The sequence below is a fragment of the Lichenostomus cassidix genome, chromosome 2, assembly GCF_008360975.1.
Source record: "Lichenostomus cassidix isolate B80296 chromosome 2, HeHo_3.0, whole genome shotgun sequence".
Taxonomy (NCBI): Eukaryota; Metazoa; Chordata; class Aves; order Passeriformes; family Meliphagidae; genus Lichenostomus; species Lichenostomus cassidix.
The window spans coordinates 19,700,555-19,715,092 of NC_139482.1; the positions used below are offsets into that span (position 1 = coordinate 19,700,555).

The 14,538-nt window shown below is 36.1% G+C and overlaps 1 protein-coding gene across 3 annotated transcripts in view; it reads right to left on the reverse strand.

The window, feature by feature from the left end:
* Positions 1-14,538, reverse strand: part of LOC146440911 (macrophage mannose receptor 1-like) — a 33,619-nt gene that overhangs the window by 1,871 nt on the left and 17,210 nt on the right. For all 3 annotated transcript variants that reach the window (XM_085050590.1, XM_085050589.1, XM_085050588.1), the window contains 14 exons: positions 14,223-14,261; positions 13,956-14,119; positions 12,844-12,911; positions 12,323-12,423; positions 11,464-11,606; positions 9,837-9,942; positions 8,855-9,051; positions 7,239-7,341; positions 6,306-6,538; positions 5,024-5,189; positions 3,320-3,472; positions 1,706-1,822; positions 1,277-1,444; positions 162-197 (listed from right to left, as the gene is read on the reverse strand). In XM_085050590.1, the coding sequence (XP_084906716.1) occupies positions 162-197; positions 1,277-1,444; positions 1,706-1,822; positions 3,320-3,472; positions 5,024-5,189; positions 6,306-6,538; positions 7,239-7,341; positions 8,855-9,051; positions 9,837-9,942; positions 11,464-11,606; positions 12,323-12,423; positions 12,844-12,911; positions 13,956-14,119; positions 14,223-14,261 (1,794 nt within the window). The remainder of the gene's footprint in view (positions 1-161; positions 198-1,276; positions 1,445-1,705; positions 1,823-3,319; positions 3,473-5,023; positions 5,190-6,305; positions 6,539-7,238; positions 7,342-8,854; positions 9,052-9,836; positions 9,943-11,463; positions 11,607-12,322; positions 12,424-12,843; positions 12,912-13,955; positions 14,120-14,222; positions 14,262-14,538) is intronic.

Below are 14,538 nucleotides of genomic sequence, written 5' to 3' on the forward strand. Positions count from 1 at the left end.
TCCACAATATTTACTTCAAGATAACCTCAATTTCCTATATTGCAATACAGAGTAAGCTTATGGACTTTTTATTTTAAACGCTCTCAAAACTAATACTGAGAAACTATGTAATTTTATTTTAGCATGCCCTTCTTATTCTACTTAAAAGGATGTGTGTTTACCTGTATCTTCTGATGACATTTCTTTGTTTTCAGGAGCTGTTGAAAGGAAAAAGAAGTTTATTCTGAATGCTTAAAAAAAAAAAAAAAGAGGCATTTCAAAGTTCCTAAGTGCCAGTGTTTCTGACAGTTACTTCTAAAGTCATGTGCTGGTGATCTTTACTGTCTCAGAGAGATAGGGCTAAGCATGTGTAAAACTCTAGTATAATTCTAAGAGCATCTGACTTCCTCAACTGTGACACCCAAAACGACATGTAGAGACAGATTTCTGTTATTTCAAAAAGTGTTTTCAAATACGTTCATTTCTGAGAAACTCCCCACAGGATCCTTAGTCATTTTTAGGTGTTTTCTGAACAGAGGTCTTGAGTGTTAGCGATGCATCATGAGCATTTTACTTGAGGTGGAAAGAATTTTCCCTGGTTGTAGCCCCTTCTGTCACAGACAACCATTCCATGTGGATGTGGTTCCTATGGTAATTGCACTTCCTGAACTTAGCACATAATGGAAAGGTGAACAGAAATACAAAGTTTAACCAAACAAAATGTCCATGTTCTGGACTACTTTGATTTAATCTCAGTTGGCAATTGAACTCAGGCATTTTCTTACACATGGCAATTTTTCTGTCAGGATACTACCATTATTTTATGGAATAGGATTCTGTCATACTGTAGATAAAAAGTGCCACAAGAACGTTTGTCATGGTATTCCTGTAATCCATCAGATCAGTGGTCAGTAAGAAAAGGAGTCACCAATTCCAGCTTTTCTACAAGACGGTTTGCATTGCACCTATCAGAACAAGATTTTTTTGAGAATATATTCAGCTGAAATTACACAAAGTGTTGCTTTTGAGCTTAACTTTCACCTAAACATAGGGGTCTGAAGTATTTATGATGGCTGCCTGGGGCTGATGGTAGTTTTAGAGGACTCAGGGGAGATGCAGCCTTCTGAGAAGGAAGTTGGAAGCCATGTGGGACTTCTTGGTATTTAGGCAGCCACATCCTGCCAGTAGAGTCAATTGATTTTGCACACAAACTTAGAATATTTAACATTTCTATGCTATACAGTGAAAATACATTATTAGGCATTATTAACCTTAATGTGTTAGAAATACTACTTACTTTTTAGTTTTTTACAGATATATCCTTTTTTGAAAGCACAGATGTTGGCCTTCCAGGAGCCAGACAAGGCATGTAGTTCTCCACAGTCTTTAAACCTATTGTTTGAAGGTTCTCCCACTTGCCAGTTGACAAAATCCATTGCAGATTTGTCTGTCCATACCCACTGTCCTAATATTAAAAAGGAACATAATATGTATAAAATACACAGGTTTAGACAAATAGAACAAGTTGTGATGGAGAAAACAAAAGTTTATAATATTAATAGCTAACTAAGTGCTTCAATTATAATTTTAAGCATATTTAAGCATACTTGGAAATAAACTTTGTGTCGTTTTTGTACATATGTACTTCCAAGTGTACAAAGTTGATTTCTTTTTAACATAACATGTAATTTCACATTATCTGGTAATATAAGATTAAATGTATTACCTCTGTCACCTTTCTTTAGCCCCATCCAAAAGTTCAGTGATTTTCCATGGAGTATCTTAATGGTTTCTGACAGAAAGTTTGTTTCACTGTAGTCTCCTACTGATACCAAATCAGCACCTGAAAAAATATTAAGGAACAATTCACAATGGTTCATTTTCTTATGGCTCAAGTCAATAAACACATAAAAAGTATGCAAAAGTATATAAAAGACGCCAACTCCTCCATATTTTTCACTAATCCTGTTGTGGGTGTTATATCACTATACTGTATGTTTTTTGGTTGGGTTTTTTTTTTTTTTTGAGCATGACTGCATGTTGTACGGATGCAAATCTGTACAAAGATATGGATTTTCTGAAATTTTCTGGATTTTTTTAGTCTTTAGTATTTTAGAGAAGAATAATTGCTCTCCTGAAATACTTTTTGGACAGGTCTGACCACATCCCAGATTGTGGTGCAAATAGGCTGAAAGAGGTACATATGATGTAGTCACCACCATGCCTGTTGTCACTACAGCTCTGTCCCACATCAGTGGCTGGGCAGCAGTTTTGGCAGTGCCTGATGATAACAGTTTAGGTAGGATGTGTCAACAGCTAGAGGTTGCAGTCCAGAAGATGTCCAGAAGTTGATTTATAATTGCCATATGTGCTGGCATTGCAAATACACGAAGCTGCAATGGGAATCATCAGGAAATTACCAGCTTCCTGGCCTGGACAGTGGGTAACAGGCAGGCAAATGTGTAGGAATTTAGAACATGGAGCAGTGTCAAATCGTAACCTTTTGTTCTGGTTATTAGTGTAATGTTTATTTTGTGGTAATTATGTGGTTTATCTTTCTACAAAACCACTCCAGGAATTCTGTTGTCATACAGCTGTGGAGCAAAACACCTTTGCAAAGCTACTTTTTCTGTTTACTCAGTTATAGGTCAGTGTTTTCAGATACATGAGGAAGTGCCTTTAGAAATGTATAGGACGTTTCCTCACACTGAAATATGCATAGCATCACACCGGTTCTCAGAAATGTGGAGCAAAGTGTCTTTTCCCTTCCCTGATGAAGGTACTGCCCTTCTCTCCATGGGGGCAGCATGGAGCTGCTGCAGGGCAGAGACTGCATGCTGCATGTTGCAGAGCAGGGACTGGGTGTGTTTTACTGGCTCTTGAAAGCTAAACACCTCCTTCATCTCATTTGTTGTCCAGCCAGTGAGATCTAATTAATGAACTGTGCCCCAGAGCTAACAAACAGAACTATCTTATGACTTTGTGTCTCTTAATTACACTGTGTGTGGATTCCCTCTTGTTTGGGGAAGGGAAACCAACCCTGCAGCCTGTGTCTTAGTGGGTCTGTAAAAGTGTTTATCTACCTGCCTAATTACATTTTGCCATAAAATTAATAGGAGTTTAGTATTTTTGAGGTACTCATATTTTGCCTTATATTGACATGTGAGATGCTGCTGTCTCTGGCAAAGGTTACTTTTGTTGTGTAAGAGCATGCTCAGAAAAGCAACCATAAAAGCATTAAATATGAATTTTTAAAGCAATTTGAGATTTTCTTATCAATATTATCCATCATTTTATGTGTTTAATTACATCAGCAATCTTTCTAAGACAAAACACTCACCTATTTGGGCACATTCCTCACGAGCTTGAGACCAGATCCGTTTCTTGGAAGCCTCAAAGTAATAGCAATGGCCATAGAAAGGTATCCAAGATTTGTGTCCTCTTGATTCAGGGCATTTTCCAGGAAGTTGTGGGGGTTCAGTAGGGGCCAATACTGATAAGAGATCAGGTAGTTGGAGTCCAGCTATTTTATAAAACTTGTTTTTCCCATTATACTAGTAAGACAAAACTAAACAGACTATGTTAGGTTTGTAATCTTAGAGGAAATGAAGCCTGTTCTAAGAAGAGCTTGAATATGATTCTGATTTTCTGTTTGAGACAATATTTTCTTTCATATTTATTTATCAGTGTGATTAGGAAGATACACTAGCCTATAAGAAGCATGGATCCTGTCTAATGATATATTTTGCAATTAATCTAGTCAATAAATTATACAATTGCTTTTCTGCATAAATACCTAATTAAAATAGCAGTTAAAACTACTATTTTTAAAATTACTTCTGACACTTCAGTCTCATTTTTGACAGTATCAAAACATTATAAACCTTACAGGAGAAACTGTGATTGTGAATGAAAGTGTTGATATAACTAAGCATAGCTTGCAGAATTTTTTATTAAACTGCATCCTGAATACATTCCATAGTGACTGATATAATAGGAAGATTTTGGATGGGTAGATAAATGAAGATGGAATGTAAATTATATATTCTGCCAAATTACATTTTCTTCCTGTAAGTACTCTACAGTCTGTTTCTTTCCCTGCTAAGGAATAATAAGCTCTCAAATGAGATTTCTAGAATACTAAAGTGGAAGGAAATATTATAGGATTTTTTGTCAAATTAAAACATCTTAGAATGTAATTTGGCATGTGATTTTAAACTTGCTAATGTTTCAATATCTTTCATGTTAACAAATTCAAGAATATAGCTAAATTGTGGAATCATATTTATATTTATTTCCATAGAAATTATAGAAGTTTGTGCTTGGAAGTCTCCTCAAGGGATTATTTACTTCATCTTTGTGCTCACAGGTCACATGAAGCTGATACATTCTTTTTAATAGATGTTCATCTTTTCTGTTCTTAGCAAGCTACTGTAGTGATGGAGATTTGCTGATCTGTCCGTAGTATTTATTAAAGACTTTTGTACCAATAAAATTAGGTTTTCCTTGCTCTGTTTAAGTTTATTACCCCTTTCCAACTCATATCAGAAACAGAGAAAAATTTAATTCCATCCAATAAGATTAATTTTTAATATTTGGAATTGATAATATGGTTTCACATAGTCTTTGGTTTCTTAGTCTTTTGTCCAACTCCAATCTTTTCTTTTAATTATTGTTATCGGGTCATCTGAAAACCCTAGTTGACTGGGAAGCTTTTCAAACTTTGGTACCCCAGACTGGATACAGAATTTCATGTAATGCCCAATAAAAACAGATCTTATAGCAAGTGAATTGCTTTTCCTAATAGAATGTATAATTTTTAAAAAGTGAGTATTCAGTTCTTTGTTTCTTAGGCTTTTGGTAATTATTATGAATCAATGAACTTTTGGAAAGAATTCAGGTCAATAAATAGAAGTAGTTAGCTTCTCCTGTCTTCCTGTATACTGGTGTGTAAATAAAGTATTTTTCCTGTGGCTTATCATATTTAGCACAGTTGATAGCTCTATACAGCCTCTAGTCATTATGCTTGTACGGAGTTACTTACCATCTGAGTTTTTACAGACAGAGAAGAGCTTTTCCTCACAAGAAGCTGTCTTCCAGGTGCCATCAGTGTCTATGTAAACACATGCTAATGTCTGTTTTGGTTCTCCGCTGGACCATTTGCTGTAAACCAACCTCCACCTGTCGATCCATTGATACTTCCCATTGGTCTAGAAGTAAAATCTATATGGTAACCTCAAGGTTGCTTACAGTGACATAGCTACTATCCAGGATCCTCAAGGATTCTCATGGAGCCAGTGTAGAATCATCTGCTTACTGGTGTTCCCTCTTAGCTTGTAAATGCTGACTAAAATGTCATCCACAAATGTGAATGTCCTCTAAAAAGTATTTCATGTTAATTCAGAGCATTTTTAAAGCATTGGGAAATTGAAGGGTAAAAGGAAATGGGGCATGGAAGAAGGCATGAAACCAGGGGTCAGACAAGAAATCATGTTGGTATGACCACCCAGCTGTCTGCATGCAAAATGGGAGTGTGTGTGGGAGTGTTCTTAAGCAGCTCTGATCAGCATCACTTTTGTTCCAGTTATCGTGACTGTGATTCATGATGAACAGTGTAGCATGCCAAAACACACCTACCATCCAAATGCTCACCCTCTCCTGTCATACAGCTGGTGTAGACATCTCACAAACGGAAAGGACTATTTTTCTATGATATTCTAACGGGAGCAATTGTGCCAATTGCATTTTCAAATTGAAAAAATGTACCCATTGGTCAAAATGTACCATACCACATAGCCTCCAGATTCCTTTACTAATTTCTACCTCTGTTGCCATTTACAGCTGTAGTTTCCTATTGGTACCATAAATTTATGGTCCAGTAAAATGTGCAAGCATAAACACACAGATAAAAACTTTTCCTAAAAACTGGTCTCAGGTATGTAACCTGTGATACCTTGTCACTGATCACTGAGGTACATAAACACATGGCAGGAGGGCAGGATGCATATTGTTCCCAGAATATCTTTTAGGTTAAAATCAACTCAAAATGTAGGGGATTTTACAGTTTATATTCGTGATACTTTAAATTACTCCAAACAACACATTACATTGTTACATACTGGTTTGCAGGAACATTTCCTCGTGCCAAAGGAAATCTCTGCTGTAGGAGTGTTAGTTGAAGATTTCCAGTGCAAATGGCTGTTACATTGTTGTAACATGCTGTTTTCAGCACTACACTGGCTGAAATTCCAGTGGGCAAAAAGATGAGAGCATAAAGTAAAATCTGGTCCCATGTCAGCTTGAGCCTGTATGTAATGTGTTCTTACCATGTTGCTGTTAAGACCAATCCACAAAGGCTCTCCATATTCTGCTGCAATCAGGAACAACAGTGCCTGGCTATATGGGTCTAAAATGCTGGCAAGTTCTAAGGCATTGTTATTGCAGTTTTTGTGTGCTTCCTCCCAGTTCATTTTGGAATGTGTGACAGAATAGCTAATCCCACTAGAATGGTCAGAAGCAAAGTCCATCACTGTTGCTGATGACTTGAAGAGTTCGGGATCTGTAGAAAAAATTAAAAAAACACCCCAAGAGCAGTTAAATCTGGAGTCAAATATTTGACTTGAGCAACTGAATAACATCTTCATTATTTACAAATCTAGAATAAAATTGATAATTTTATTCAAAAATGGAATGGAAATGGAACATGAAAGAAAATGGAACATCTTCTTCTTAGCTGATTATAATTAAATATAACTTCAAAACAACAGTTCTGGATAAAAGACATGTATTTTCAGCCTCTGACAATTTTGATTCAGTAAATGTACATTATCTGATATTGCAGAGGTAAGCTTACCCTATCATTCAAAAATAACACATCTGCCCTGCCTGTTTTTAAAATACTCTTTGCAGCTTAGTGACTATTAGGTTTATATGGCGAAGTGTTAAACTTACTAGTTTTGATACCCTATAGATCTTTATGAAGATATGAAATTAAAATATTTGTGGGCTTCATCTTTTCAATTACACTTTTAAAAATAAAATAATTTTCTTTTCCTGTACTCTGCTGTGTTTCCTCAAAAACATTGCCAAGTAACACTGGGAGGCAGGATGGGGCCTCCGTTTTTACTGATCCTTTACCTTAAAACCAAAACTAAATGAAACAAACAAAACAAAAACAAACTGAAATAAAGTATGTTGAACAAGAAAAATTGTTTTAATCTTTATTTTATCAAATTCAAGATTCACAATACAGAACTCACCACTATTCTTCTGACATATATACCCTCTGGAATTATAACACCCCTCATCATTCCATTTTCCTGTGTCATCAGGAGGACCTCTCTTCAGAGAAACACAATCAAACTGTTGGAGTAAGGGAAAGAATATGGGTACATTGATATTAGAAATTATAAAAGAAAGTACTGTAATTGCCTGTGTAGTTTCACTTTTTTTTTTTTTTTTTCCAAAATGTCGATGTTCTAGGGTATGTGTTACAATTCCAGAAACAACTTTCATTAATCCTTGTCTGTCATTTCTGGCCCCGCTTTGAGATGGCCAGCTACCCTGTTGCACACTCTTCAGCTCAGCCTGATTTTTCATTTGGTTATTTTCAAGGAGAAATGCTTGAAAGGCATTATTATTTTCAAGAACTTTATTCTACATTATCTATACCAGCTAATGAGTGACTATCTGTAAGATTTTGAATAAGAATGAAATGGAGGTCATGCTTTGTATTTCACTTGCAAAGTCAACTTGAAATAGTGGTTATTCTTGACAAAATCACGTAAATTACAGTCCTTGGCAGAGCTCTCATCAGCTCTAGTTGTTAGAATTTGTCATCTGGCTACACCATATCAGGTGACAAGTGCTTAAGAGGCTGGAGCATCAAGTTTATTACAGGGTGCAGTGTCCTATAAAGCTGCCATGGGGTAATTGTTGGTCCTTTGGAAAGGATCCTTTGAAGAGCTGTTAGTGTCTTGAAGGTGAAGGGGAAATGTAGGATGTACCTTTGCACATTTTTTTTTCCTGCTTGATATTTCCTAGGAGTTTTATTAGAGCTGCAGTGGAGCTATGTATTGTGCAGTCCTATTTAGGTCTTGCTGCATGCCTTGACCAACGTCTACATGGGCAAGAACAAATTGGCTCAGGTGTAGATTAAGCTGGTTGTCCAGAGATATGATCCCTGGGTTCTCTGAAGGTGTGGATATCAAAATGAAGGGAGGATGGACAGATCAAAATGACATAGTGTGAAGGGCAAGTTTTGAAAGCAAGATACAGAATTAAATGGAAGATAGGCAATGTAGGTGTGCAAACCAGTCTGTATTGGTATGATTATGTGGAATGCTATCTTATTTGCAGCATTCTGAGGTTTAAGTTCAGTGCTAGCAATGAAGAGGGTTTGGTGGGCTTACAAAGTAGTTATGTCTATTGGCCCTTAAGAATTCAATTACAATTTTAAATAGGGAAGAAGTTAAAAAAGTTGAACTCTATCATCTTAGGTCCTCTCCTCCTCCTTCTTAGACATGAGAACAATTCTGCGTCAACTTCTAAAATTCAAATGTTGCACTTATATTCTCTGAAACACGAGCAAATTACTATGAAAAATAAAACTTTATTCAGTATATCCAATCTTTATTCAATCCATTGCTGTGATTGTGCCAAATATTTTGACAAAATTACAGCAGTGCTATTTTATGCTCTGAGATAGCAAGAATATTCAAACATTGAAAGGTTTTTAAGACTAGTCCCAGTGTCAAAATAGATGAACAACTAGTGGAGAAGGCTGGGGCAGTGTGTGTAGTGAAGTGAGCTGTTTACTTGCATTGGTATTGTTCCTCAGATTTAGGTTTGATGGTAAACACTAAGCAAAATTTACCTGTTCAAGATTATGGCCATCTTCTGGATGTAGACTGTCAAATAAAACACGTTCTACAAGTTTTGGGGAACCTTCAACCCAGTTTGTATATGAGACAGCACTTCCATCGGACCAAACAAAGTCGAGTTCACTGAACATATCATTCAAGCCAATCCAAGGATCATTTGAAACATCCTTCAAATGGTAAGTGAGAAAAGCTAGAAACAAAAGCCAACAGAAAAGAAAATTGATGTGTCATGTCATCAGTGAAAACATCAACTCATAAACAAATACTTAACTATTTTTTTCAGGAAAGTCTTGTAGAAGCATTTTACGTAGCATTTGATCAGAAATTTATCTGTGTTTATTACTTCAAGGTTATGCCAAGCCCTTGCCCATTAAAAGTCCCAAAGAATTAAAGTATTTGAGAACAATGAAGCAAGATTGGAAGGAGGAAAGAAACAACCTGTCTGACCACCATGATATCTAATGAGTTAATGTATGTCAAGTCAGGATGAGCCATTTGACTGATGGAAATGTGTGGCTCTGTGCAGCTGCAAATGGAAGCCAGGGAATATGTGAAGGCAAGGTGAAAATGTGCCTTTCTCTGACATTCTACTCAACTAAGTTGCGGAATCTAGGCAGAGGTATAGACATATATCCCTTTCTATTCCTGGCAGAAACAGACCATGCATCGTGGTTTTTTCTCTGTGTCTGAAGGTAAAAATGCCAGATCTGGATTTTTAATTTTATGCTAATTCACACCTACAAATAAAGCAAGACACTTTGCATGAAACAAGAGGAAGCAACCCTGAGCATCACTTGCATGCTCCAAAAAGCTCATTCAGTTCTACAAAACTTTCATGCCATGTCGCTATAAACAATGTTGAGTATACATATTATAAAATACATATATTAACATGCTGACTCTTGCCTTTGCAGGAAACGTCCACTGTATACAGAGTAAAGGCTCTCTATAACCCAAGGGGCTGTTGCACTATACCTTGGACTTGTTCATTAGGTATGCTTGCCAGGTTTCCTCCAAGGCTCCTGCAAGCTGTCATTGCAGTACGCCAGTAATCATAACGAGAGCCGAAAAATTTGTAACACTAGGGGAAAATAAATATAGACTGTTAGAGTGACAGCAAAAGGAATTTAGGTATGAATTACACTAGTTTGGGTAAAAATTAGCCTAACTCAGACCCACAAAACATTTGTCTGAAGTTGACTTGGCTCTGAACCCAAGTCAAAATGATTGTCAAGTTTTAAATTTGCTCTGTCTTTCTGAAAGGGACTGAGAAAATCACAACAGAACTCAAACAGCTATTTAAAAACCACAGTAGGAGTCTGATGAGAATCTAATGTATTCACTAACTCAGATTTTGAGAAGCAATTTGCCAACAAAAGTCAAAAACAAAGTGCTAATTCTACAGGAAAAGTTCAGTGCAGGTGTGGAATTGTGTGAACTTTCTGTAAAACCTTTTTGACCTACTAGGGGTCTATGGTCAGAGTACTCTCATATGTGTACTCAGCCTTCTTCATCGTACAGCTATTTTATTAATGGAAGTATATTGTTAACATAGGGTTAAAATGTTAGTTAAAATAGGCTTTAGGAACGGGGATAGGTAAGAACTGCATGTACAGGTTCAGAGTGACATGATCACGAAGATTGCTTAGAAAATATTGGGATTGTTTCAGTTAAATCATGTGGATTAGCACCTGCAAAATAAATAAGAAATACTGTGGGAGAAGGGGAGCTTGAAGTCATGCTTGGGGGAAAATAATGGAACAATGTTAAGTTGATGATTAACATATGATCATACTACTGTTACATAAGGAAAAGTATAAAATGTATTTGCTTCAGATCAATGTCAAAGTCAGATTTGGGTATCTCACCCCTGTCTTCCTGAGCTTGAATAAAAGGCACCTACACATGACCTTCGTGATTATGTGTTATCCACACTAACAATATGACTCATTTCTTAAAATGTTTGTAGCCATCACATTACCTGTACATATTCACCCTGACATTTCTGGTAATTATGGGTGTGCCTCGTGTGCCTCGTGTGCTCTCTCCTTGTTTGCAGCTCACCCTCTGCTCTGTGCCATGCCAATAGCACAGCTAGAGAATTATCTCACAAGTTTTGTGGAAAATAACCATTTTGATGACTGTAACCTGGCATAAACCAGCCTGGTGTGACATCCATGGGTGCCCCCATAACAGTATTGTATATATAAGGAAATAGAACCCTTGCTTATTGAGCACATGAAATTTGTCCCATTTAGGAAGATGCAAACAGTACATTGAAGCCTGTTTCGAGAAACTTTGTCTTATTTCTGATTTGTTTCATCTCAAATGACTGATTTTGTGCTATGCCTCGTGTTTTCAGATTAATTCAGTTCAATTTTTTTTAACATATGTACGATGTAACAGTTTTCCCAATGTACCTTGGGTGAGCACTTCTCAGGAAAACAAAAATCTGTTTATTGTATATTATGCAGTATTTAGCCAACTGGTTCATTTTTAATGCAACTTACAAAAGATGTCCAAGAGACAAAAGGCCTCTTGTATGTCTCTAAGTACTTTACCAACAAGTAAAATCAATGTACTTACATGAAAGTTATCATACCTTATTTTTAAATAAAATCCAATCTGCAGGACATCCTCCAGGAATTGGAGGTACTGCTGAAGGGAATGTTGCATTTATAAAACTTCTGTGCCTCTCACAGATATAGCCATTGGAAAAACCACAGCTGACATCATTCCACAAGCCTGAAATCAATTAAAGTTTAGGTAGTAAGACACTGAATAAGACTGAAATTTGTGGGTAAGTGGACTAGTTTCTGTGGTAGTAAGTTCAAAAGCAATCTGCCTGGGCATGTGAGATAACCAGCATCAGCTCAACTCTACCTCCCATTGTCACTGTATACAGGGGCACTTTGGTCCTGCTGTGACTGGGGGACAAGTGGCCAGATGAGGTGGCCTCTGAGTGGAAACCTCCCAAACAGCTTTGTTGTACTGAAAGATGCAAGTGTAAACTAACGCTTTATCAGTGAAAGTACTATAGAATGCAAAACTTCACATATGTTCTATTTCACAATTATCTTATTATTAAAAATATATATTATAAAATATTAATTTAAAATTAAAATATTCTCTAATGTTAAGAAATATTTTAATATAACTATTATCTAATTATAATTATTTAAAAATAATTGATGTTGATTTTAATAGAATTTTTTTTGTGCAGCTGAAATATTAATGATCAAATTGCCTTTGCATTCCCCATTAAAATCAAAATCATACATTCCACTTTTATGGATATTATTGCCCCTGAAGAAACCTCAGATATAATGACTACTCTTCATTATGCATATTTCTCAAGGTTGCTGGTAAAGAATGGGTGAAATTGGCAAGAGGTTTTTAAACAAAGGTTGGAAGAGCAGCATCCATAAAATTACTTTACAAACCAGAGTTGTGTAACTCACCATCTCTTTTATTTAAGACCACACAGTTTTCTTGAGCATGTGCAAAGTTGGGCTCACCCTGTGCCCAGGCTGCATAGTGCACTGGGCTTCCACTCATCCAGCTGAAAAACAGTAGTGGTTGCTCAGACAATGTCCATGAAACAGTCGAGAAAAATCTCCCTTAACATGCTAAAGATATTTTTCAAAATTACAGCTGAGTCTTTCTGTAAATTGAGTTTCCATTAGGATTAAAAGACCCTAGATAATGAAATCTCTGCATATCAAGTCAAAGAACAAAATACCTTTATTTTGACAGATATTATCTACATATTCATAGCATATATATACCCTATAAAAATTCTATTTAAAACAGGATTTGTACAATGTAGTTTTAACCTAGGGAGAACACTCATTTCAACAGGCATTATCACTCTCTGAATCTGCATTTAACTCCTTTGCAGTGGTTCCTCCAGAAGGAATTCTGGCAGTACCATACTTCTACAACTGCCCTTTATGGATCTTTATGCACCTTATTTACCTACCTGAACTGTCGATCAGAATTCTGAATTAATCCTATGAGATACGAGTTCAGTTTGCCATTTTTTAAGATCTAAACACAAAAATATATTTTTAGATAGTGTTTTCTAATATTTATTAGTCATCTAATAGGAAAAAAAAGGAGTAGATTTTGTGCTGTAGAAGCCAAGAGATGAATACATATTATTTAAATGATTGTGCACCATCACCTGAGATACCATACAACACATACTTTTGCTTTATTATTTTTATTGGTGCTTTCCAATTTTTGGCTGCATTAATGGTATGATCAAAACTTTCAAAGCTCTTTTCTCAATTTAAAAAGAAAAGGTCAAAGAAGGCTTGAGAAAAACAATTTAGTATAAATTTTTGACACTTTCCTTGTTTTAAGCAGTTATGTAATTCTTGTGTCTCAAGCTGTTTTAGTTCTCCTCCTGTCATATCCTTTCTCAGATAATAAAAGCAACCATCTAATAATGTGATTCAGAAAGGTGATGGTGTGGCTACATTGGCATTGGCAAACCAAGCCAGGATTATGGCAGAGGTTTGAGGCACCACCATGTTATTAAGTTGTTAGCTTTCCCTGACTGTGCTTCAGTCATGGTGCAGGAAAACTAATCCATGAAGTATTGTTTCAATGATCAGTCTAACCTGGACTAAGCTGAACCCTTCCTTGAAAAGCTGTTTTGGAGAGCAACATGACCATCAGATAGGACCATCAAAGCCACACTGGCAGTTGCCTCACATATATGTGCAACACTGCACTGTAGAATATGATATTGATGAGAGGTAACCACCCTGTCAAAAAGAGAGCTTTCTGAGAATACACCTGCTCTGCCTGTTCATTGCTCCTTATGCATTTGGTCACAGGCAGAACTCCATTCAGATTAGAATAGACAAGAATATACCCACCCTAGTAAACTCTAAATTCTTTTGCATGTCTTTTTCCAAAAGCGAAGATTCATTTAATAGAAAAAAAAAATTTTCATAAAATATTTAAACTTAATCCTAATAAAATGTAGTAATAATATGCAACAAGCACATTCTTCTGTACTTCACAAGCCTATGATATATACAGAAGCCATATAGTGTATAACACAGCAAAATCTTCCCTTACATATTTCCACAAAAATTTTCTTTCGCTATTATTTCCAATAGTAGCAAGATTTCCATTATTGTTTTTGCAGAATGTTCTGGCTTTCTCCATAGAGGTCTTTTCTGGGCTGAAAAAATATTGTTTGTCTCCTTTTACAATCCAGCCATCTTCTGTGACTTCATACGCTGCAACACAGAAGAAAAATCTCTGCTTTCTTCACAGTCCTTAAGCAAAGCAGGTGGTGTTACATTGCACCGCCTAGATAAGTGAAAATAAACTGAAGCTTACTGGCAGAAGGACCCAGAGGTTCTGGTTTCAAGGGTGTTCCTGTAATGAAATGAGGTAAAAAAAAATGTAAAACATTTCCCACATTGAGCCAGTAACTATCAATTAGTGGAAATAATTTTAATGTCTATTAATTTTTCACATTTTACATATTTAATGCAGAATATATTTTTATAGTATCTTCGGTGCAAGGTTAAAAATGGATGTTCAGGGAATAAAAGATGCATTACAGGCCTGCATCTCTGTAGTGGTATATTTTTGGTAAGTGCATCCTGTACATCCTGAATGTTGCCTAAATTAAATCACTGAAGTTAGTCTG